The 25055-nt window shown below is 42.5% G+C and overlaps 1 protein-coding gene across 8 annotated transcripts in view; it reads left to right on the top strand.

The window, feature by feature from the left end:
* Positions 1-25055, top strand: part of CDH13 (cadherin 13) — a 980082-nt gene that overhangs the window by 198336 nt on the left and 756691 nt on the right. For all 8 annotated transcript variants that reach the window (XR_011482283.1, XR_011482282.1, XM_070451475.1 and 5 more), the window contains exon 2: positions 13539-13650. Coding sequence is in view for 6 of the 8 variants with exons in the window: in XM_070451475.1 (XP_070307576.1) it covers positions 13539-13650 (112 nt within the window). In the remaining 2 variants the exon portion in view is untranslated. The remainder of the gene's footprint in view (positions 1-13538; positions 13651-25055) is intronic.

Here is a 25055-nt window from a genome sequence, read left to right as displayed (position 1 = left end):
AGAAGGCAGGATTATCTCTGATCATTTGAGCTAGGACTCTGGATAAAACATCAAAAGCAATATTTAAATAACACACAGTCACGAATCAAGGATTCATTGCATTTTCTCTTACTGTAAAAGCAAATTAGGGTGGGCCATGTTGCTCCATTAGTGAGGGTGTTCCAGGACGTTTTAATTCATGGGTAATGTAACCCCATCCTGGATTATGAAATGTCATCCTGGGAAGGAGGGAAGCTCTCCTAGGTGTCACGGCGGTTCATGCTCATAAAGGCCCTGCAGAAGTGCAGGTGACTTCTTGGCCCAAATGCTCCAGGATTAGGAGCTGGGACACCCAGGGCTGGGCAGGAGCCGCTTGGCTCAGAGGAGCCAACTGTACATGCGTGTCTTCCCAACTCTGCATCTAGTGACTTCACATCGGTTGCTTGAAACTGGCCATAATGGGAGTATTTATACAGTGGAAACTCACAAGCGTGACAGATCAAGGCATTTCTTTATTGGAGAACTGATTGTTCAACACTTGCCAGATTTTTCCTGGGTGTTCCTTGTAGCTGGAAGGTCTCCCTCTATTTTTTTTTCTCCCTTGAGAACTGAGACCACATTGTGTTCCCCTTGGAGATTATATTACTATCTTGCTTGCTACTCTGGAAATATAAAGCAGAAAATGTTACTTCTTAAAATATTTTCTGGTTTCTATCTTCTCAAGAATTATTGCCTTTAAAATAAAGTTGTTTTCAAAGACTTTAGGAATTTTTAATCATCAAGAATTTTTTGATCTCTCCATCTTGAGACATCTGAGTCCATCTGAGTAATTCTAGTAGCAGTACTGAAGAGGCTTGTCCTTCCCACTGAGCATCTTCTGTTTTAAAGTTAAGGGTACACAGGTAAAACCAGCCAGAATGATGAGGACAGTGATGTCTCTGGGGACGTTATTCCTACCCTCCAACATTGAGTTTTGTCCTTTTTTTTTTTTTTTTTTGAGTTTTTCAACTAGATTACTTGCTTCATTCTTACACTCTTAATTGCGTTTTACAAGTAGATGTTCACATACCAACCTCTCCTATTGTATTCTGTGTTCCTAAACAGGAGGGGGCTTGTCTTACTAATCGTTGCCTATCTTGGCCTCCAACACGTAATAGGCCCTCAATAAGTGCTACTTACATCAAAGCATGAATTCTTCAGAATATGATTAATTGGCATGTAAAGAGTAGTCTTTGTAACTCCTTCTGATCCAGGCAAGTAACATTTGGAGAACTTTGTCTCTTAGCTTGTACATTAATTCGGCAGTTAGATTTTAAAGAAAGATGCGTATGACACTTTTTTGCTGAGGGCGGGTAGGAGGTGCTCTCCTTAATACAATCATTTCCTTGATTTTAACACCAATTTTTGCTGGGTCTATTTCTCTTCTTCTGGAACTTTTCAAAGCAAGAAACTTTAGCAGTGAAAAACAATTTAACAAGATAGACGTTTAGTTCAATAGAAGAATTTTCCTGGTGTGAAAAAATAAATTACAAAAAGGCCTCTCCTCTGAAAGATAATTAATAAAAACCTTCCGGTATGATGACAAATCTGACATCTTGTCTAATGTCTGGCAGAGAAGAAAGTGTCTAGAACTGTACGGTTAGAATAAAATGTTCCACTTCACAGCACGGCCAGGCAGGATCGAATCATTATTTCTGAGCAAGAAAAGGTCATAGTTGGTTGTTAAACGGACGCGACATCAGGCCTGGATATGTAACTATGGAGCATCAGTGGGCTCTCCATTCAGGTTTTCCTGATTTCACAGGTAAATATTTCTAGGAATGGGGGTGACTGTGGAATGACACCCTCCTGGGTATTTTTGCTTTTTTTTTTTAATTTCAAGTTTAATTGATAAAATTATAAGCTATTTAAAGAGTACACATGGTGATCTGACACATGTATACATTGGGAAGAATTCCCGTCATCTGGTCAGTTAATACATCATCCATCATCTCAACAATTTATCCCTTCCTTTTGTGTGTGTGTCTATGTGTGAAAACATCTGAGTTTCACCCTCACAGCAAACTTCCACCATACAACACTACTATCAACCACAGTCACCTCAGGCCTTATTCATCTTATATCTGAAAGTTTATATCCTTTTGCCAGATTATCTCTATTTTCCCCACATTTAAGCCTCTCTCAAGGACTTTTCTACTCTCTGATTCTATGGGTTTGATTGTTGTTTTTTTTTAAGCTTCCACATGTATGTGGCATGTGTGTGTGTTTGTGTGTGTTAGTCACTCATTTGTGTCCAACTCTTTGCTACCCCGTGGACCATAGCCCGCCAGGCTCCTCTGTCCATGGGATTCTCCAGGCAAGAATACAGGAGTGGGTTGCCATTATGCTAAGTGAAATAAGCCGGACAGAGAAAGACATACTGCATGGTGTGTGTGATGTACCTTGTATAGTATGCTTTTCTGCCTGACTTATTTTCACTTAGCATAATGCCCTCATTGAAGCCTTAGGGTTTCCCAGGTGGCACTAGTGGTAAAGAACCCAGCCGCCAATGCAGGAGATGTAAGAGAGGCGGGTTCAATCCCTGGGTCAGGAAGACCCCCTGGAGAAGGGAATGGCAACCTACTCCAGTATTCTTGCCTGGAGAATCCCATGGACAGAGGAGCCTAGCAGGTGACAAAGAGTTGGACACAACTGAAGCGACTTAGCACAGAAATACCCTCAAGTTCCATCCATGTTGTCCAGGACAGCAGAATTTCTTTCTTCGTTTCTCATGATGGAATAATAGCCATGAGTAAATTATAAATATTTATATAATGGTATTAAATATGCAACTTTCCTTCCATTATATAAGCTATTTGTGGGTGGTGGTAGGCTGAAAATGGTTCCCTGGTTCCAATACTCAGAACATGTGACTGTTACCTGGATTTCTCAGGTGAGCCTGATGTAATCACAACTATCCTTATGAAAGGTACGTGGGAGGAGTTAGAACCAGAAGGCAATATGATGATGGAAAAAGAGAGACAGAAAGAGATGAGACGTTGCTATGCTCCCAGCTCTGAAGATGGAGGAAAGAGGCCATGAGCCAAAGGATATGGATGGCCCATGAGAGCTGGAGATGGGAAGGAAACAGGATCCTGCTGAAGGAACACAGCCTGTGGACCCGTGTTAGATTTCTGATACCCAGAACTGTACAATAACAAAACACGTTTAAGCCACAAAGATAGCTTCCCTGTGGTGGCTCAGTGGTGATCACTCCGCCTGCCATTGCAGGAGACGTGGGTTTGATCCCTGGGTCAGGAAGGTCCCCTGGAGAAGGAAATGGCAACCCACTGCAGTATTCTTGCCTGGGAAATCCCATGGACAGAGGAGCCTGGTGGTCTACAGCCTGTGGGGTCGCTAGAGTTGGACAGGACTTAGCGACTAAACCACAAGACACTAAGATTGTGGTAATTTGTTACAGCAGCAATGTGCAACTAATCCATGGGTCTTGTCTTATTTTGGGTTCCCCTGAGAGCCTAGGACAAAGGACTAGATCCAGGTAGCTTCCTTCGGCAGGAAGCAGGCGTGAGTGGCAGGAGAGGGATACAGGGAAAGAGAGAGCGAGCCAGTGCGAGGCTCATTGATGCCACTGCTGCAGACTGTGAGGTCTCAGCCCAACGGCCCCTCTGGGTGGCACACAAATGCCTCTCAGAGGACTAGGTCTGGAATGAGACAGGTTGGGGCACTTAACCAGCTGCATTTTCCAGCCTCGAGGCCAACATGGAAGCTGTCCCGGGAGCCTTCCCTCCTGTGACTTTCCTAGCTCCGCCTGATCTCACTATCACCTGTAGCAGAGCAGCAAGCCCCCGAGCAGAATATGAAAAGGTTGCGGGTACTCTGCAGGGCAAGGCCTTGCTCTTGGGAACTGTAGTGACTGGGATCGGAGGCTGGCCACGGTGATGGATTCAGGTCCTGTTCTTCTATTGAGCTGAATCCTCGAATCCCAGACCTCTTCCTTTAGAAAGCCTCCTTTGTTGTCTCCATAGAATTAGGGTTTTGTGTGTAGCCCAAGAAAGTCTTTCAGTCCTGGCACACAGCAGATATTTCATATTTGCTCCACTGAATTTCCTAGGGCCGTTAGGGCTCACCCGAGATTATCTCACATGAAGACTCCTTTATCGATTTAGGGTCTGCAGGTCTTAATTGATGTTTGGCTGCACTAATTTTATTACCAAAATTTCATAAATAGACACACATACTATCAATTCTAGGGCAGGTACAGCCTCTAGTTTCTACTAAGAGCCAACAAACCAAGTCTTCCTAATTTTGCATTAAGTAACATTTTTACAAAACACTATTTTTGTTTTTAAAATTTCCAACTGTCTAATTGATTAATCCTGGAATCTTAAGAGTGAAAAATTAATTCCATTCAGACAAAAACTGTGACTTCATTCAGTGAATTATTTTTGGCTCTGTTTTATCCAGACTCGAGGAGAAATACCTGGTGAATTCAGTCCTATTTTAGACGGCAAAATACTTTCAAATAATCTTGAAAACAATACAGAGCTTGTTATCCCTGGAAAATTGCTCCCTGTTTCTTCAACTGGCATGCCTTAGTGCATTTACCAAATCCCTGCATGGAACATTCCTTCTTATACTTTACCACTTGAAAAATGTCAATTTTCTTTCCAATATGGCCTTATCTGTGACATGGTCCCGTTTCCTATTCTCATCTAAAGAGTGTGTTTTTACTTATTCTATATTTTCATAACACTTCATACATATTCCTCTATATTAATACAAATAATAACAATAGGTAGCATGTTGCACCTGTTTTGTGGAGTAGGAAATGGCAAACCACTTCAGTATTCTTACCTGGAAAATTCCGTGGACAGAGGAGCCTGGCAAACTACAATCCAAGGGTCTGCAAAGGGTCGGACATGACTGAGCACAGCACAGCACCTTATAATCCTGTCCCTCTCTTCAACCTTTTGATTTATGTTAACTTGTGAAATCGCACAATCAGTGAGAATAGACACAATTAATGGCTGTATTGTACAAAGGCGGAAACTAAGGCACAGAGATGTTAAGTAACTTGTTCAGGGCCACACAGCAACTATGTGGTAAATTTGGACTCAAGTAGACTAGTTCAAGAATCTTTGCTTTGAACCACTTCCTAATTCCTATATATATATAATATATATATTATACTATATATATTATATGCCTATGTGTCTACCTTTCCTTCTAATAATAAGTTTATCAAGGGCTTTGTTTATTTATTCATCTCTGACATCTAGCCCAGGGCCCGGAAGATAATAGAAATTTTAATTTTGATTAAGGGAATTAATGGAAAACTGAACACAACCACTCTGTCATAACAGCAGATCAAAACACCCCATCATTTCAAAGGAATAAGGGCTAAGACAAAAGAAAAGTGATTATACCTATTTATGCTCAGGAATGGAGCATGAAGGCAGTTATCTCTGTATCATGACTTCCTGATGACCTTGTTCAAGGGTTTCAAAGTCATGACTGTTTCTTCTTCTTCCCTCTTGTCCTCCCTCCCTCAGTTCCCCTCCAGCCCACCTCGTTCCCTCCTGTTTCTCCCTTTCCATTGGTTCGATCACATTATACGTTGAAGAGTCAAGTAAAGGGAGCTACTATATTCTGAGTGTCTATCACGGGTCAGCGCTATGGTAACAGCATGAGTGTCTATGGCTGCTTAAAGACTCGCCGCCGGCTTAGCAACGTAAAACAGCACACGCGATTACCTTACAGTTTTGAAGGTCAGAGGCTTCCCTGACAGCTCAGTTGGTAAAGAATCCACCTTCAGTGCAGGAGACCCCAGTTCAGTTCCTGGTTAGGAAGATCCCCTGGAGAAGGGATGGGCTTCCCACTCCAGTATTCTTGGGCTTCCCTTGTGGCTCAGCTGGTAAAGAATCCGCCTGCAACATGGAAGACCTGGGTTTAATCCCTGGTTTGGGAAGATCCCATGGAGAAGGGAAAGGCTACCCACTCCAGTATCCTGGCCTGGAGAATTCCATGGGCTGTAGGTTCGTGGGGTCGCAAAGAGTCGGACACGGCTTAGTGACTTTCACTTTCACTTTTAAGGTCAGAAGTCAAAATATGTCTCATTGACTAAAATCAAGGTGTCCTCAGGACTGCCTTTTTTAATGGAAGCTCCAGGGGAAAATTGTTTTTTGCTGCCTTTTCCAGCTTCTTGGGGTTTCTTTCATTCTTTGGCTAGTGGCCCCTTTCTTCACTTTCAAGTCTAGCAGTGGCAGGTTGGGTCCTTCTCACATGACATCACATCTCTTTCTCTAAGTGTTCAGTTCATTCTTCCATTTGTAAGGATCTTTGTGATTACATGGAGTCCACCTAATCCAGGATAATCACTCTATTTTAAGGTCAGGTGATTTTCAACCTTAACTCCCCCTTTCCATGTAACATGCCATACCCCCAGGTCCCAGGGCTTAGACTCAGGGCATCAGGGGACCATTATTTTGTCTAGCAGAGAGCCTTTTTTGCATCATCTCATTAAATTCCCCCAGTAACTGTATGCATGGGTGGTGGTATACTCATTTAGAGAAAACAGAGAGGCTGTTCAAGGTTAAGTAACTTGCTGGAAGTCAGCGAATTGGCCACATAGGCAGAATTCAGGCTCAGATTAGTTTTAGCTTGTTGTCCCATGTTTTGCCAGATATACACAGCTTCCCTTTTAATAATTTGAAGAAAAGATCCCGAGTAGCATTTAATTAGAAATGAGGTCTAGAATGCTGGTTTCAAATTGTATATGAGGCAACAGCAGGACTTGCCAAACTGGAAGTATTCTCCCCCTTTATCTTCCCAAGAATCACAAAATCATTTCTCAGTATCTTACATTAATGGTCAAGAAGGTGGCAGGTGTTCTGGGTCCAGAGGCTGTAAAGCAGCGGAATATTTCAAGGAGGTCAGACTCAGGGAGTGTGTAGAGATCATGAACTGACACTCACAGTGAACATATCACTATATGCATGCGAATGTGCACGTGTGTGTGTGTGTGTGTCTTTGAAGCACTTCTTTTCTCTGTGCTATTCCTGTAGGCAGTGTGCCTTTATAAACCCTTCTAGGACTCAGGGTTTTTGGCCCCTGGCAGGATAAAGAATCAATCAAATACATTGCTGTAACATTTTTATATCCTGCAAGTCAGAGATAGAAGCCTTTCTTCCCCGCCAATCTAAGCCCCTCCAAACTGATTCCAGTAGAGCGACTTTGACAAAAGTGAACCAGAGGTGTTTTGTGGCGAGGATAAAGTAACTGTCCGTCTACCCTAATAGCAAAAAGCGAGCGAGTCAGTGAAAGGAAGACAAGGGGCCAGGAGACACTAGCGGGTTCACTTGGAAAATACCATTTAGAAGCTGACTTAAGAGAGGATGAGATCTGAGGTTGTTCACAGCCTGCTGAGATAATTATTTGTGGCAGTAAGTTTCTCTCCTTTTATTTATGGCCACTTTCAAATACACTTGTGTTAAGCTTGTCTTCAGTTCTATTTCTCCCTGGCTTCTGGGACAGCCTGTGATGCTGTGGCAGAGAAAACCCTCCGCCCTGCACCCCCAAGTCTAGTGCACCGTCAGCCGACTGTTGCTAACAGACAACCCGGAATCTTGGAGACCACACTTGCATGTGAGTTTCCTTGCTGGGCAGCTCTCCTAGGTGCTTGCCTCTACACAGTGACCAGTTCCTGGGTCCTTCCTGCTGGCTGATTCCATCACCCTGGGAGTCCTTCCTTCCTGTCGTCCCCGGAGGATAAGAGAAGGCATCTCAGGGGCCAGGACTAGAGGTGAAAACCCTTCCACGCTCCTTTTGGTCAGTGCTTCATCACGTGACCAAACCTACTGCAGTAGTGCCAGGAGCACATAGCTGTGGGTACCATGATGAAAAATAACTAGAGAGTCATAACAAGGAGGGTTCTTTGCTTGGAAAGCACATTTCCTGAGTCTAAAGCGGGGGTTGCAAACTCCGATGCCTAGAGGGCCGGACAAGGGTGTGACTACGGAGCGGAGGCAGGAGTGGTGCAGGCAAGGGCCGCTCAGAGAGGAGCGCTCAATATAACATGATAATTTAGCTTCTATGACAGACCGCTCTGGCTGAACTACCACATCTGCTGGCCCGATCCGTCCCATCTGCTGCCAGTTGGCAACCTGCAGTCTAGGGCAGGAAAAAAAAAAAATCATTTTTCTGGAAGCAAAATCTAAAGTTGGCTATGCTCTTGAATCAGCACCTGTCAGGACAAACATAAACTCCTTCTTTTTGAAAGAGAAGGCTCTGAACAGCAGCACAGAGATGGAAGCTAAAAAGAGAAGCAGGCGTCGAGAATGTGTTGTCAGAATTCGCTATCCACGCGTAAGCTTAAGGCAGTGGCCCTTGCCATAGAGGACAGGGCCCTGAGCTGTCGTTTTCAAGGATGGTCAGTTCAGTTCAGCTCAGTCACTCAGTCGTGTCCGACTCTGTGATCCCGTGAACCGCAGCATGCCAGGCCTCCCTGTCCATCATCAACTCCTGGAGTTTACCCAAACTCATGTCCATTAAGTCAGTGATGCCATCCAACTATCTCATCCTCTGTTGTCCCCTTCTCCTCCTGCCCTCAATCTTTCCCAGCATCACGGTCTTTTCAAATGAGTCAAGGATGCTCGATGTCCTGCAAAAGCAGCACAGTTCAGCCCACAATAGGCCCTGGGCCTATAGGTCAGCTGGGTAGCTGACCCCAAGTACACATTCCCTCCTGCTCTTCTATCTGAGTCAGGTCCCTGCTGTTTCCCTCTGATATTTCCGAGCACAGTCTATCCATTGAACAATTTTACAGCAGCAGTGAAGTAGTATTTTGATATTTGTCGGTGTCTCATCCCGGGGGATATAGGTGAATCATAAGTATTGGTTTAAACATGATATAGAGAAGTGATAATACTAATGATAGAAAACATTTATTGAGCAATTACCATGTGTCCAGTACCATGGAAGGCTCTTTATAATAATTAACTCATTTAATCTTCATAATAGCCTGTAAGATACTATCCTCATTTTCTGTCTGAGGAAACTGAGCCAGAGAGGGTTACAACAGGTAACTGGCTGCTGGTAAACTGGATCCTACAGAACCAGTGTGGTTCTGCCCTGTGTTTATAGTCTGTCTGGGCATAGATCTGCTTTCATGAGCAGGCTAATAGTAGTTTTCACATAATAGAAATCCTTTGGTTATCATAAAATTTGATCATTGCTGAGCGTTCAAAGGTGTATCAGTTGCTTATTGTTTTTGAGGTGCCAACTAATGGCATGAATGAACAGAGGACCCATATAGGAAGACCATTTCTGCCAGGGCATTACAGATGCATTTGGAATGTTGCTGATAGCATGTATTCTAGAAATGTTAAAGTGAGTATGGGGAAAAACATGTCCAGATCGCCTATTTAAAATAGTGACACCTGACGATATTGGAGAAGGGGCTGCTCACTTATGGAGTACTGTCTGGGTTGTTGTTCAGTCGCTCAGTCATGTCTGATGCTTTGTGACCCCATGGACTGCAGCACGCCAGGCCTCCCTGTCCTTCACCATCTCCCAGAGATTGCTCAAACTAGGTCCCTTGAGTCAGTGATGCCATGCAACCATCTCATCCTCTGCCGTCCCCTTTTCCTCCTGCCTTCAATCTTTCTCAGCATCAGGGTCCTTTCTAATGAGTCAGCTCTTCACATCAGGTGGCCAAAGTATTAGAGTGTCAGCATCAGTTCTTCCAATGAATATTCAGGATTGATTTCCTCTAGTATTGACTGGCTTGAACTCCTTGTAGTCCAAGGGATTCTCTAGAGTCTTCTCCAGCACCACAGTTCAAAAATATCAATTCTTCAGCACTCAGCCTTCTTTATGGTCCAACTCTCACAGCCACACATGACTACTGGAAAAACCATAGCTTTGACTACACGGACCTTTGCTGGCAAAGTAATGTCTCTGCTTTTTAACGTCCGAGTACTTATCTTAAACCACTGAGGGATATTCCACCAAATTCAATGTTACTGAAATTGAAGACATGTAAGTTCACAGCCAAATACTCTTTACAGCCAAATCTGCTAAAAATTCAAGTGAAGTGAATTGAAGTGAAAGTCGCTCAGTCGTGTCCAACTCTTTGTGACCTCATGGATTACACAATCCATGGAATTCTCCAGGCCAGAACACTGGAGTGGGTAGCCTTTCCCTCAAGGCGCAATAGCACAGCTACAACCTTCTATCACTACTGCCCAGTCAGATGTTCAGCTTTTGGGGAACATTAAGTTAGTCTGGATTCTTTTTAAAATGTGGTCTTGTCATTTCAGAGATCTGTTACATGAAACCCAGAGAGGCATAAAGGAATTCACGTGAAAGCAAAGTATGTGTTAGTTAAAAAGATTCCTCTGGCTCCTCTATATTTACCCAGCTAGTTCAGACCCATCTTTGAGATCAAAGCAAAAATGATCCTTCTGCGGGTTTGCTTTCTTTGATTCCTCTAAATGATGTTAGAGTCCCTAGCTCCCAGCTTGTCCATGCTCCTGAAGAGACCCATGATTTCCTTTCACATTAGATTTTAATTTTAGTTAATGAATTAATTAAATTACGATTTGTTAAAGCCTCTCACCTTTTCTAGTCTATACTAACAGCACTCTTGACTGCTTATCCTATGCAGCACTATTCTAATTGCTTTATATGCCTCATTCATTCCATTGGACCCACAAGGCCATTGTCAATGCACATCTTATTTTTCATATTTACCTACATGAGAAAACTGATGCCAGAGTGATGGGAAAAAATGCCAAATCGCACAGTCAGTAAAGGGCAAAACCAAGAATGAACAAAGTCAAATGACTCCAGAGCTCATGCTTTTAATAGCTGTGTTACAGGGCATCTCTATAAGCTTCAGGAAAACACCTAGCCAAGAGCTCACTGAATCCCAGGAGTTTAATAATTGTCTGGGAGCAAGTGAATGAATGGACACAAGGAGGAGGAAGTGAGTGAATTATTTGACTGGTTCTAACCCTGCTAAGTCACTCTTGCCCAGGAGAGTGCTGTGTGTTCATATTGCCAAGCACTTAACCTGAATTTTGACTACTGGATGGAGTGATTCAAGAACTTGCAAAAACAAAACTGAGCCTCTGAGAGTGCTCATACCACTCCCACCCTCCCTGAGGGTCTGCAGTTGGAAATGGCTTATTTTTCCTTTGTGGTTCCAGAGGAATCCTGAATAGAACCTGCCAAGAAGCCAGGACAGAGACTGAGCCACAGACAGATAAGCACCAGGAATGCCATTCGCCTGTACTTTCAGTTGGTCCTGAATGCTTAGCCTAGCAGCCCTGGAGAAATGTCATCTACCTTAGCCTTTTTAGGATGACTGGTTTCCTGGTCTGAGATTTGAAGGAAGAATTAGCTGATTAAAAGGTTAATATATAATTGTAGGCACATTGTGCCTGGGGAAGACCCTCAACCATTTGATGTTTAACTGAATTAACGTTCGCCAGTTATAGATTTTCTGCTTGTAAAATTGCCAGCAAATGATTCTGAGTCCTGAATCTGCATTTTCTGTGTGCACCACTTGGGATGTCAGTGTTACAATTGTCTCAGAAGTGATCTACCCCAACCCTGCTCTCAAAGCAACGGAAAGATTTACACGCAGAAGTTCTCAGATATGGAACTAGAACATCCTTCCCCCTTTGATTTTTAGAAGGGTGACGCCAGTCGGGGTGGTGACTCTCCCATTTCAATTCCTCTGATGTTTCTCAGGTCAGTCACACTGTGAACCCTGTGAGATTGATTCTTGCTCTCGTTCCTTGGGTTCAGTGCATTTCAGAGAGTTCATATTTAGAGAGAGGCCCTGGTTCCACAGCTTCCAACCTTTTGCACACTCCTTTGAGTTCGCTGGTAGGGACAATAATGAGTTTTCAACAGCCTGTGTCCAGTGGTTAAGAGCTTCCCTCATGGTATCAAAGTTTAGTTTCCCAAGAAGCAGGTACTGAGTCAAAGACTTGAGTGCCAACAGTCTTATTTGGAGGGTGATGTCAGAAAAATAGCAACAAGGGATGAGAAAATGAGCCAAGGAGAAGACATCTGATGCATGATGAACTATCAAGCCATATACCACCGTGGACAACTGGCGCTCAGGGCCAGGTGGGAGACAGAATGGTTGCCTCTTAACTGTCTCACCTGAGGGTGAACACACAGCAGTTCTCATCAGTTGTGGTGATGATATTGGGGATGTGAATTTCTACACACTGGCTGCTGGTACCAGACTCAGATAAAGCAACATCCCACAGGTTTCAGAGAAATATCCCAGGCGAAGTCCTGCCTGAAGGGTGGGAGCAGAGCTCTGTCAAAATCGGAGGACACTTAAGCCTGGATTCAGATCCTGGCTCCACCCATTCCAGCTGCGTGGTTTGGAGCAACTGTTAACCTCTCTAGGATGTTGGTGGGCATCCCTGTGGCTCAGATGGTAAAGAACCCGCCTGCAGTGCAGGAGACCCGGCCGGGTTCAATCCCTGGATCGGGAAGACCCCCTGGAGAAGAGAATGGCTGGCTACCCACTTATATTCTTGCCTGGAGAATTCCACGGACAGAGGAGCCCAGTATGCTACAGTCCATGGGGTCGCAGAGTCAGACATGACTAAGTGACTAACACACACAGAATGTTGGGCCCCTTGTCTGTTAAATGTGTTTTATAATATGCTAAGTACATCATAGCGCTGCTGTGGAGACTGGAGTTGTCACTTAACTTTTATGTTCCAAATCATATAACCTGAATTTTTGACTTCTGAGTGAAATGCCCTAAGAATTTCCAAAGACAAAGCTGAGACTTCAGAAGCAATTATAAAATTTTAATTGCCTAATAACGAAACTAACTGAAGTAAAAAGAAAGGGGTAAAATTAATTTTAATAGTGACTCTATCTAGTCCAATCTGTAAAATAGCATATTAGCATGTAATCTATATACAAATCATTAATTATACATTTTACTTTATTTTTGTTTTCAGTATTTAGTCTTCAAAATTCCACATGTACTTTCCGCTGACACTTTCAGCACGTCTACATTCCAGGTGCTCAGAATCCATGGGTGGCTCATGGCCACCATGTTGTACTGTGAAGGTCTAGAGCCCTTGAATTCTTGTTAAAAGTAACTTCCAGTGAAATAGTTCTGTTTTCCTCCTCTTCATCGGTGACAATGATCCTTTGCATCTATGAAAGTGAAGTTGGTTTTCGCTCAGGCATCATATGAAATTGACAGTTTCTGTAATGAAATTTCACACATGGAAAACCATGGTGAGATTCTAAGCAGGTGTAAAAATCTGACGAAGTTATTTCTTTAACTGCAACTTAATGGAAACTGCAACAGCTGTTCCCATTTGCGTGTTTTCCAAGTCTCATTGCCAAAGTGAATGGTTGGCAGCCACAGGAGAAGTATCAACTTACCTCTTCATTTGGGAAATGAAATTAAAACCTCAGCTCATTTCTAAAAGTCACAGATTTGGTAAAAAGTTAGCAGGGCAAACATATAAGCTGCGTTAAAATATTGATGGCTTTGGTTTTCTCAGGTGCTGCTGCTAACATCTGCAGAAGATTTGGACTGCACTCCTGGATTTCAGCAGAAAGTGTTCCATATCGATCAGCCAGCTGAATTCATTGAGGACCAGGCAATTTTAAACTGTAAGCAAAGTCATTCAACAGTGCTTTTAGCCTATTCACTGATGTTTAAGAATGTCCCTCAGCATACGGGATTCCCTAAGCTAAGAGTTTTCTGATCAATTTTCTTGTCACTGTTTGACCCAGGGTGGAAAGTCTTGAATTAGGGCTTTGTCAGCTTAGAGGTAAACCGAGTGGTGTGTGTCTCTTTGTCACATTTGATCACCAGCGAGCATTTCCTGACTGCTCCCAGGAAAGGGGACCACTAGCCTCTACCATGAGTATTGACCTATGGGAAGGAAATGAAATCCATTTTCTCTGGGCAGATCCTGAGAACAGACCATTGCCTTCCTGTGGATTGCTGTTCTACCTGGATTTCTCATACGAGCACTGGATAAAAATAACATCCAGAAGAGAAGGTTAGCTTATGGGAATTTTTAGGTATAGGAATTTACACTCTTAAGACTAATAATGTGGTTTTCTGAAAGATTCTAAAGCTCTACTGGCTATTTTGTAGATTAGGCTCAAATTCCCCCAAATTCCAATTGATTTCCTTAAAATATACTACCCTCAGATCTGTGGTTATAATATCTTCCTCTTTTTAATGCCAATATTATATTGTTTTATCTTTACGAGGGCATGGAATGCATTGCTAGATGCAAAAAAAGCATGGTTTTGTTTTAGCACAATGAATTTAAAATTGATGGTAGACAAATAACCATTTAATTGCAGGCTCTTGAGCACCATTCTTTAACATTTGGGAGTGAAGGATATAAAAATGGTGGCTTAGCTTGGTCAGATGCTCTGTGGTTTAGGGAAGATAACTCTACGCTTGCCCTGTGGTCCCAGGTTTGCCTTCCGGGCTGACTGTGTTCCTTCACTCCTGTGCTATGTGGTGAGCATGTTTAAATGAAAGGGGAAGAACATTCAGCCGGCTCAACTGGACTGTTCTGTGAGGCTGGAACCCCTTTAAGGGTTGAAAGGAACACAGAAATGAAGATGCAGTGTTGAGGATCAAGGGAGCCCTGCAAAGGTGAAGCCCATGCATGTCTTGATGCAATTATGCCAATGAAATCATTTTAGTAATTAGGGTCTATAATGACAAGGTGCAAGACTGGCCCAGTGAGTGAATTCCAACATGTGGTTTCATTGTTAATTTGATCCCTGATGTGACTCCTGGGTCAGGCCATCAGGAAATCTCATTTGTCTTTTGATTCTTCTGTTTATCAGAATCACTATATTTTAAATGGAACTTGGCTTCCGAGAACCATTTTTCCTGGCTCTCCTCTCCTCTCGTCTGCTTCATCTCCCTCTCTTCTGTCTCTCTCTCTCCTTTCCCTTTTTTTTCCAAGTGATTATCCCAAATGGCATCTATATTAACATGTGTGGAAATGTGAAGCCACCCTGAGTATGGAAATTAATAGAGTTGGTATGCAAAGCAGGCCCATAAATGTGATTGCTTCTGTAATCTTCACGACACCAAACAGCTTTTAATTCACCTCGGAGAAGCTGGAAACAATCATACTTTGGGGAATCTTTTTAATTTAAACTAGACCATCCTGTACATTCCAATATTACAGTTTTGTGTGTGTCTGTGTAGGTTTTTTATTTTTTTTAATCCTCTAAGTAATTTAGTGGGTTATGGTTGTTGATTCTGTGTAAGCTAGTAAAAGTGAAATGGAACTGGGTTGATTATCAATAATAGCACATTCAGTAAAAGTCAGTGATTTGAGGATATTTAATAATTTATATGTGATTTTGTAAGTGAATTGTTGGATCAGCAAAATCTGACCAGCCCCCTCTCCTGTCAATGAAACTGGATCTATACGTATTACTAGGGGAAAATAATGGACAAAGAACAGATCTGGGCTGCTACTTTTTAGTTTATCTCAAAACAGTGAGCATAGGTTGTCATAGATACTGTGAATAAGGTTAATTGTGCCTAAATGAAGAAGAAAGTTTTCACTGAGCTGAGAATGCCTACTGACTACTGTTTGGGAAAATCTGGATTTCTAGAAGTAATAACAATGTATTTTGCTCTATTCAACATGCAGGAGGAAATAAAAAGTCCAAAACTTTGAACAGACTTTTTTCCCCCAAACAACCAATATTTTACATCTCCCTCCTTCCCTTCTCATTTTTAGTTTCTTTCATGCATTTCTCTGTGATCCAACACAAGACCTTTTTTATCTCTGAAAAATGTGATTAGCCAAAAAGCCAGTGAGTGGTGCGTTCTCTCAGAATGAAGACCATATTGTCACAAGGCTAACATCTGGAGGAAAACTGGGAAGAATCGAACAGAATCAGTGGTTTAAGTGTACTTAGATATGTGAGGTCACTGCCAAGATCCTGGAAATGGTTAGGGATCATTCAGTAACATGTAAATATAAGCTGATGATCTAGGTAATACCAGAGGTTAAATGAAACCAGGTAAGTAACATTACCTCGAACTCCTCCTATGACACTGACACTTTCCATTTTTCTTTTTGTCTTTGTAATATTTTACAAGAGCTTTGGCTTCCAATCATCATGAATTTTTGTCTTGCAGGAAGTATAAAATACAGCATAATCAATCAATTGATGTCCACACTTTTCACCATTCTATAAACTTGTCTGAAAATGTCTCTTTGCCTGGCAGACATAGTATATCTGCTCACACCCCAGACTTAAATTCAACCAATTCTGTGTTCAGCATTCAGCACCTTCCAGTAAATGTTTATTCTGTCCACGACTTCCTGCTCTCTTTGTTCAGACAGTAATATTTCCTTTTATCCTTTTTCATCTTTCTCTTCAATTCTCACTGACTTATCTCTTTCTGTTTTAACTGTTACTAATGATCACCTCCACTCCTTTTATTTCCATAATATTTTATTCACTGCTCACTCCGATACATTTTTCCTTCAGTTGTTCTAAAGCCTTTTATTTTCCTCACATCCAAATAACTCTTTATTCTGCTCTCCTTTCCAGTAACTAGACTTGCTTTCGTCTTTAAAGGGCCATTTTTCAACAAGCTTCTAGGATCAAAACATGGCATCCCACTATTTCTTCTAAAGTAACCAAGGGAGTTTTATCACTGTATCTTTCACAGTGTGAGGCAAAGCCCCCAACTCAGGAGCACTTGGCTTCATCTCAGTCTTGAAAGGTGAGCTGGGAAGATGTGGTTATTCTCATTATCTGTGAGAAGTACAAGAAGAAAGGGGAAGACAGTTTAAAAGGCAGAAACTCGGAAAGGAGACATCCACTCATGATCTTTGGACTCAGGGAGGGCTCTGTCTGAGGTTGGTTGTAGGCGGTCCTTCGAGGCCTCCAAGACCCAGAATTCTCTTAAACTGGTTGATGAGGTTGCTTCTTCTGCAATGTGAAAATCATGCGATTCTGGTAGCCACTATCTTAGTACCACAAGATTTGGGTAGTGACCCCGGTTACAGCCTCCCAGGCTCCAGAAGAAGAGTTGGCCTGGAAAACTGACCAGCCAACTGGCTGATGTGGACAAAGACCAAGTGATAAGGCCCTGACTATCTTGTGTCCTGAAAAATCACAGAACGGAACACTCTGCCCTGCTCTAATCAGCTCAGACAGACCTTCCTGGCACCAGGGAGGGATCTGTTTGCTAAGGGAACCATAGCTGGTCTCTCTCTGGGTAACTCTCCTTTATGAAACTGCCCTCCACGCAGGAACTCGAGGACGCAAGCTGCTCCCTTCTTGGTCCTACCATATTTGGCCAAGTCATCAAGCTGGCAAAGAGGGGGACAAGGAGAAGGGTAGAGAAGGCACCATGGATGTTTAGCCACTTGAGCTCAAAAGGGCTGTGTATTGTTTCTGTTCACACTCTTGGCCAGACCTAATCACAGAGCCAAGCTAACTGCGAGAGAGGCTGGACAGCATGGAGGAACTCAAGTACGGGCGTAAGTCACTGTCTCTACACAGATCCTAACACAGCAAAGCGACCCCAGTCAAAAAGAGACTCCCGAAAGAGATGTAATGAGGCCATAATGGAGGCCGCTGCCTCTGACTAACCTGGGTCAACACGGGGATGAGACAAAGACCGCCATTCAAACAGGACAGGAGACCATGCCCCTGGGACTACCTCCTGCTTTTCTTGGCAGGGGATGCTTTCCCCTAAGCAGAACAGCTTCTTCACTGCCCCCTCTTGGAAACACCCAGGCAGGGACCTTCTGATAGTTGTAGTAAGGATGGGCCCCGATTGCATTCTTCTGATGATTATAGTATTGAGGTTAAAGTCATACAGTTTAAAACTCATGTTGACTAGAGTTCAAACAAATGACATAGTCCCATGTTAGCTGCATGACAATGAGTGAGTTATCCAAATCCTGCAAGTCTGAATTATTTCATCTCTCTAAGAAGGATAACCACAGTCTTTAACTCTAGAGTTAATGCAATGATTGATGGAAAGATGCTTAGAACATAGTTGTGAGTAGCTGGAAGCTGGTAGTATTATTACTATTATTCTTGCCATTGCTGTTATTATTATTGCTGTTGTTAGTATTATTATTGTACATAGATCTTAGATAGGTTTGGTATTCTTATAATGGCCATCTAAACCTGAATTTAGCAGACAAATCATGGCCATTAAAATCTGAAGAGATTAAAAAAGAATCTAAAGCAATGATTCTAGGATTTGAATTTCATGGACCAATAGAATTTTTAAAAAATCTTGGATTGATAAGAGTGTATTTTACAACATTTTTCTTAGTCTGAATATGAAAAAAAAAAAAAAGAAGAAGAAGCAGGCTAATGAGTGAGATAAAGTGAGACTACCTCCATTTACTTTGGCCAGACTTTTAAAATGTCATTGTTATCAAAAAACAAACAAAATAGGAATAAGGACCAATTCGCAAAGAGTCGGACACAACTGAGCGACTGAACTGAACTGAACTGAACAAAAGAGAAGTCAGTCTTTTGGGGAAATTTGTATTGTAAAAAATGTGCCAAATGTTTTTGTTTACCTCATTTTGTGGGAAACCACTGATTTAAGGTATTAGAGAACTTTCAGAAAATGTAACAAGTGTGCCCACATTAGAGGCAGATGTTGGAAAATTTAAAAGGCCCCCCTAGAGTTGACCAGTGTAGCATCTATGGCCTTCATAGCTGATGTTTACTGCATGCTCTCTAAGTGTGGAGTGTCACCTTGAACCTCATAACAGACCTTAAGGGAAAAATACACTCATGTGCCCATTTTACAGGTGAGGATACTGAGGCTGGGCTAAGCAAGGCCATTTATCCATGGTTGTATTGCTTGTAATTGGTGGCATCCAATTTTGAGTCAAGGGTTTCTGTGCTCTGGCTCTTATCCAGAGTTCTGTGGTCTTATGGCCTTGTAGCTTTTGTTGATGTTGGTGATGACCCACCAGGGAAATTTGCCTCTTAATTTTCCCATCTGTTTTTGTCAATCTGGATGAAATAGAAAATTTCTACTGCATTATGTTTTTTCTGTTCATAGACAAGTTCATTTTTCCTCCATAATATGGAAAAAAGTATCTATTTTGCTTTTTTTGAATGGGCCCGGTGCCAGATTACCCATGACCCTATACTCCTGGCTTTTGGCCCTTCGCCTGTGTTCCTTTCACCAAGACGTTTCTTGGTCATGCCACCTTGACACTGACCTTGGTTGGTAGCCAGGTCACCCACGGAGTCTGTGGTGTCCCATTAATCATATTTGTACTTAACATACATGAGTCATGGCTTTTGAGGGTGTTTTTAATTGACTATAAATCACACGGGGAACTTGAAAAATGAAGGCAATTAATGAAAAAGCAATGTGAGAGGTGTTTTGCATCCTAACACAGGAAATATATCGCCAGTGAATTAAATGTCAAAACAAAGGCCCTTTTGACCCTGCTAAAAAGGTTTCATTTGAGTGGTAGTAAATGGATGAACTTTCCAACCTGGCAGGTGGAGGAATTCTTGTTTCTTGAGTTCAAGCTGACTCAGGATTTTGTCTGTGTATATCCTCTATCCTTGAGAACTTCCTAAGTTCTTTTGGTTTTCAGTTTTAGTGGTTTAAAAAAATGGAAAAGAAACCAATGATAATTTCCTTTCCATTTTCTGATTGTCCTCTGCACTACTAACTTGCATGTTCTTTCAGGTTGGGAGACTGATTAACTGATTAGTGAAATTATTTAACATGCCCTATACTACAGTCTACATAGATCTGAATAAGTTGGAGTTACAAGTGGTATATTTGTTTTAAACTGTCATGATATACCAAAGAAAATTATTCTGGTGTCACTTAATTCACTCCATCATCATGAAGGTGATTATGCTTTGGGTCTGAATGTGGACTTCTGTTTATGTTCATGATTTTTTACTATAAGTAAACAGAATCCTATAGAAAGGTAATATTTTTACAGGTTTGCTCCCCACCCACTACCACCAACATAACTGTAACAGTGTTGACTAATCAGCTAATTAATATTTACTATGATCCTCATAAATGCATTATATTAACTACCTCATTTCATAAATGTAAAGTGATATAAAACAATTGCAGACTGAAAAGAACACATATACACATCAGAGAGGGATATGGTAAAATGCTTAGAGATCCTCCATTAGACTAGGGTCATAAGTTGTACTTTGAAGATTGGGAAACATACGAGGTAACAGGATAAGAGGGCCTTAGGAGAAGAGGAATGTGGATATGGGTAGAGCTCTCTTGGCATAAATTTTCTTATCAGTGGAATGAAAGGAATAAATAGACCAGAGGAATCACATTGTCAGCTCGTGGACTAAATTTGTCCCACAGATACGTCCTGCTTATCCTGTTTGGCGGCTCAGTGTAGGAGTCTGAAGTGTTTAATGAAAGGAATTTGTTGTCAACATTGAGAATTTCATTTTTAAAAATTCATAACTTCCGGGAAGTACTGGGTCTCCAGAATATAGACCCCAGAGGCAAATGAATCACAGTGGTAGCAGCCTCAATAGGTTGTTCTGAGGATTAAATGCTCAGGTCTGTAAAGGGCTCTGAAAACTCTGCTGGAACAGTGGCTGAGGCCTTCCTGGTGGTTCTCCAGTCTCCACTGTCTCCCTGTCATCTAATCAGCTTCCTCCTTTATTCCACCTGCCCCTCATAGGCATCTACAGTCACCTCCATGAAGTCACCCTTGCTCCTGAGACAGGTCAGATGATATGTGCCAAAGACCAAACACACATGTTGTTTGTATCACACCACTGCTGTCATTGACAGCAGCTCTTATTGGTGGTGAGAGAAGCGGAGGACACTACGGAGAGATGCAAGGGCAGGGAATGGCTGGCATTGACTGAGACTTTGAAATCTACCTTCAGTGTTTTGAATCACCAATACAGGGACTAGGTAAAAAGGGGGGCCCTGTGATCAGTGTGGCTGGCTTTCTGGAAGTTCAGAATAGGACACGGATAAGAGAGAACTGCTGGGAAGGCTCAGGCTTACACGGAGCCATTTCAGAAGATCTGAGATGGGATGGATGGGAGGAATGTAGAAGGGGAGCGGGTCGGGGGAGAAGGCAGGATGATTAAGAAGTACCAGAATATGAAACAAGGGTGAGAGCAGAGCCCCAGGCAAACCCCAGGGTCTAGACTGGGGAAGACATCTAGAAGACAAGTTTTCCAAAAGAGTGCAGAATCCTTGAGTCTGTTCCAGCTCAAACACTAACTTGTATAATCCTTTTCCTCTCTGGACCCCTGTTTCCCCATTTGTATAATGAGGATCTATTAAGGTTATTTTGATTGGATTCCAAAGTTACCCAACTCCCAACTGGCTTTAGGAAAACCACAAAATAATCAGCTCACATGATTGAACATCTCAAGGTCTGATCTGGCTTCAGGAACACCTGGATCTAGATACTGGAATGGTATCATCAATATCACCATTATTCAGCTCTGCTTTATATAGTGTTGGTACTCCTCACTGTCAGAGGGGTTTCCTCCAGCATGGCCACCAGAAGTTCCAGCCTTTCATTCTTCTAGCTTACCAAGCCAGATCGTTTCTTTTACCAAGTGTCCCAACAAACACTCCATGACTAACTCTCTGGGTCTAGCTTGGGTCACATGTCTATCCCCGAACCAATCAAGGCATCCAGGAAGATTTGGGTGGTAAAAGCAGCAGAGCTCACTGTGAGGGTGTTCTTTTTGTCATTGTTCATTCGCCCAGCCATGCCCGACTCTTTGTGACCCCATAGACTGCAGCACGCCAGGCCTCCCTGTCCCTCACCATCTCCTGGAGTCTGCCCAAGTTCATGTTCATTTCATTGGTGATACTGTCCAGCCATCTCATTCTCTGACACCCTCTTTTCCTTTAGCCCTCAGTCTTTCCCAGCATCAGAACTTTCCAATGAGTCATCTGTTCACATCAGATGACCAAAATAATGGATCTTCGGCTTCAGCATCACTCCTTCCAGTGAATATTCAGGGTTAATCTCCCTTAAGATTGACTGGGTTGACCTCCTTACTGTCCAAGGGACTTTCAGGAATCTTCTCCAACACCACAGTTCAAAAGCATCAATTCTTTGGCATTCTTTCTGCCTTCTTTATGGTCCAGTTCTCACAACTGTACATGATCACGGGGAAGACCATAGCCTTAGGTATATGGACTTTTGTCAGCAGAGTATTATCTCTGCTTTTCAACAGTGTCTAGGTTTGTCATAGCTTTCCTGTGAAGAAGCAATCGTCTTCTAATTTCATGGCTGCAGTCACCGTCTTCAGTGATTTTGGAGCCCAAGAAGAGGAAATCTGTCACTACTTCCACATTTTCCCCTTCTATTTGCTACGCAGTAAAGGGACCAGATGCCATGATCTTAGTTTTCTAGTATTTAATCTTAAGCCAGCTCTTTCATTCTCCTCCTTCACACTCATCCAGAGGTTCTTTAGTTCCTCTTTCCTTTCTGCCATTAGAATGCTATCATCCTCATTTCTGAGGTTGTTGATGTTTCTCTCGCCTATCCTGATTCTAGCTTTGGGCTTCCCAAGTGGTTCATTGGTAAAAAAAAAATCCACCTGCAATACAGGAGATGTAGGAGACCCGAGTTTGATTCCTGGGTCCGGAAGATCCCCTGGAGGAGGGCATGGCAACCCACTCCAGTATTCTTGCCTGGAGAGTATCACGGACAGAGGAACCTGGAGGGTTACAGTCCATAGGGTAGCAAAGAGTTGGACATGACTGAAGCGGTTGAGGGTGTTCTACTGTATTGCTAAGGTCCCTTTCAGGACTGACATTCTATGACTGCAGGCTATGCCTCGTGCATGAGAATTTTTAGAACCTAGCACATGCGCACATTGGAAATGTCTCTTAGGGGGCAGGGATGAGGACAGTCATCATGCCAGGTTTCTCACTGGTGATGCTGGTGAGCAGATTGCTTAATTAAGACTGTCAAACTCTAAGTACTGCCATATGGCCTCACTCTTCAGCCTGTTGAGTGTCTTCATTCACATGGTTCTGGAGCTGGTATAAATCTCTTTTATTTCTGTTTTTCTTCAGGGGGTTAAGAATACAGGAACATGCAGGTGCTACAGGAACATCTCCTAATTTAAGGTGTTAGAACCACATGAATTGAGCTGCTTAATGCGAACGACATCAAAACATAAATTGGGCAAGATTAAGCATGTCTCTAAATAGTATGAGAAGGCAGAAGATCTTATTATCCTGTAATAGGTCAAATCCACACATATTCTAAAACTTGTGATGCCTTCTGTCTGTCCTTTTTATCCTAATTTTCATGGAAATTTTGGTTGGCTTGAAAGCAAAAGGGCAAGAGGTGCAAACACTTCCCGGTCGGAATGTCCCCAGGCACTTTTTGTATTTGACTGAATCTGCATTCTCTTTCTGGAGGCAGAAATAGGAGATAAGATAGGAAATTACATACAAGGAGTACTGTTTGTTTAGCCAATGATATAAGAATTATAGTATGGTCACAGCCCTTATGCCAGACCCTATACTAGGTACACGGTGTAAAACTTTGAACCCGAATTCTAAAAAAGATGCCTTTTATACTAGAGCTTTCATTTTTATGGAATAAGAGAGACAGCCATGATAGAAATAAACATCTAAGAAGACAGGAAAATTACACATAAAAAGCTGATGATAAATACTATGAAGGAAATAAGACGAAGTTGTGTGATAGAGATTTCTGGATCTTTGTGATAAAATTGGCGGCTAAAGACATTCTCTCTGAGAAGCTGAGACCTAAACTAGGAGAAGGAACCAGGTGGAGACTGCATTCGTAAACCTTTAGGCAGAGGGATCAGGTAATGGAAAAGCCCTAAGATGAGACCAGGTTTTTAGCTTGAGATACTCTGATATAGCTGTTAGCTCAGTTAGTAAAGAATCCGCCTGCAATGCAGGAGATCGTGGTTAGATTCCTGAGTCAGGAAGATCCCCTGGAGAAGGGATAGGCTACCCACTCCAGTATTCTTGGGCTTCCCTTGTGGCTCAGCTGGTAAAGAATCCGCCTGCAATGCGGGAGACCTGGGTTGAAAGGGGCTATCATTTTATCCATTTCATCAAATCAACCACCCTATAAGATAGGATTCTAAATCTCATTTTAGCAATGACGGCATGAAGGTTGACTTAAAGATATAATATCTCAAAAGAAGTGTCAGCAAAGATGGTAACGATAACCCTATATGCAAAAAAAGAAAAAGAGACTCAGATGTATAGAACAGACTTGTGGACTCTGTGGGAGAAGGCGAGGGTGGGATGTTTCAAGAGAACAGCATTGAAACATGTATATCTAGGGTGAAACAGATCACCAGCCCAGGTTGGATGCATGAGACAAGTGCTCAGGCCTGGTGCACTGGGAAGACCCAGAGGGATGGGGTGGAGAGGGAGGTGGGAGGGGGGACTGGGATGGGGAATACATGTAAATCCATGGCTAATTCATTTCAATGTATGACAAAAACTACTGTAATGATGTAAAGTAATTAGCCTCCAACTAATAAAAATAAATGGAGAAAAAAAAATAAAAAATAAAGATATCAATGAAGGAAACAGTTAAAAAAAAAAAAAAAAAAAGAAGTGTCAGCAGTGGAAAAGCAGCTCTGACCTCCTGACCCTGCCTGTTCTCGCCACGTGGGAAGCTGTATCCACTTTCCTCTCACAGAAGTGCCCCAGTCCTTCCTGTGGAGAGCAGACCGGGGCATCCGCGAACCTCGTGGGGCCCTTGGCGTGGGCTCCCTGAGTTGGCTCACTTGTGTCCATCACTTGCCACGTGGTGGTGTATCCAGTCACTCAGGCTCTCAGCTCCTCAGTTCTCCCGTCTGTAAAATAGAAGTACTGTTTTGAGGACTGACGACTCAAGATAATATATGCAAAGTGTTAGGACAGTACCTGCCACTTGGACACTCTATATAAAGGTCGTGTGTGTGTGTGTGTGTCTCTGTATAGTCTCTCAGTCAGGTCCAACTCTTTGCAACTCTATGGACTGTAGCCCATGAAG

Source organism: Odocoileus virginianus, chromosome 20 (assembly GCF_023699985.2).
Source record: "Odocoileus virginianus isolate 20LAN1187 ecotype Illinois chromosome 20, Ovbor_1.2, whole genome shotgun sequence".
Classification (NCBI taxonomy): domain Eukaryota; kingdom Metazoa; phylum Chordata; class Mammalia; order Artiodactyla; family Cervidae; genus Odocoileus; species Odocoileus virginianus.
This window is presented reverse-complemented; position numbering and strand designations above follow the sequence as displayed.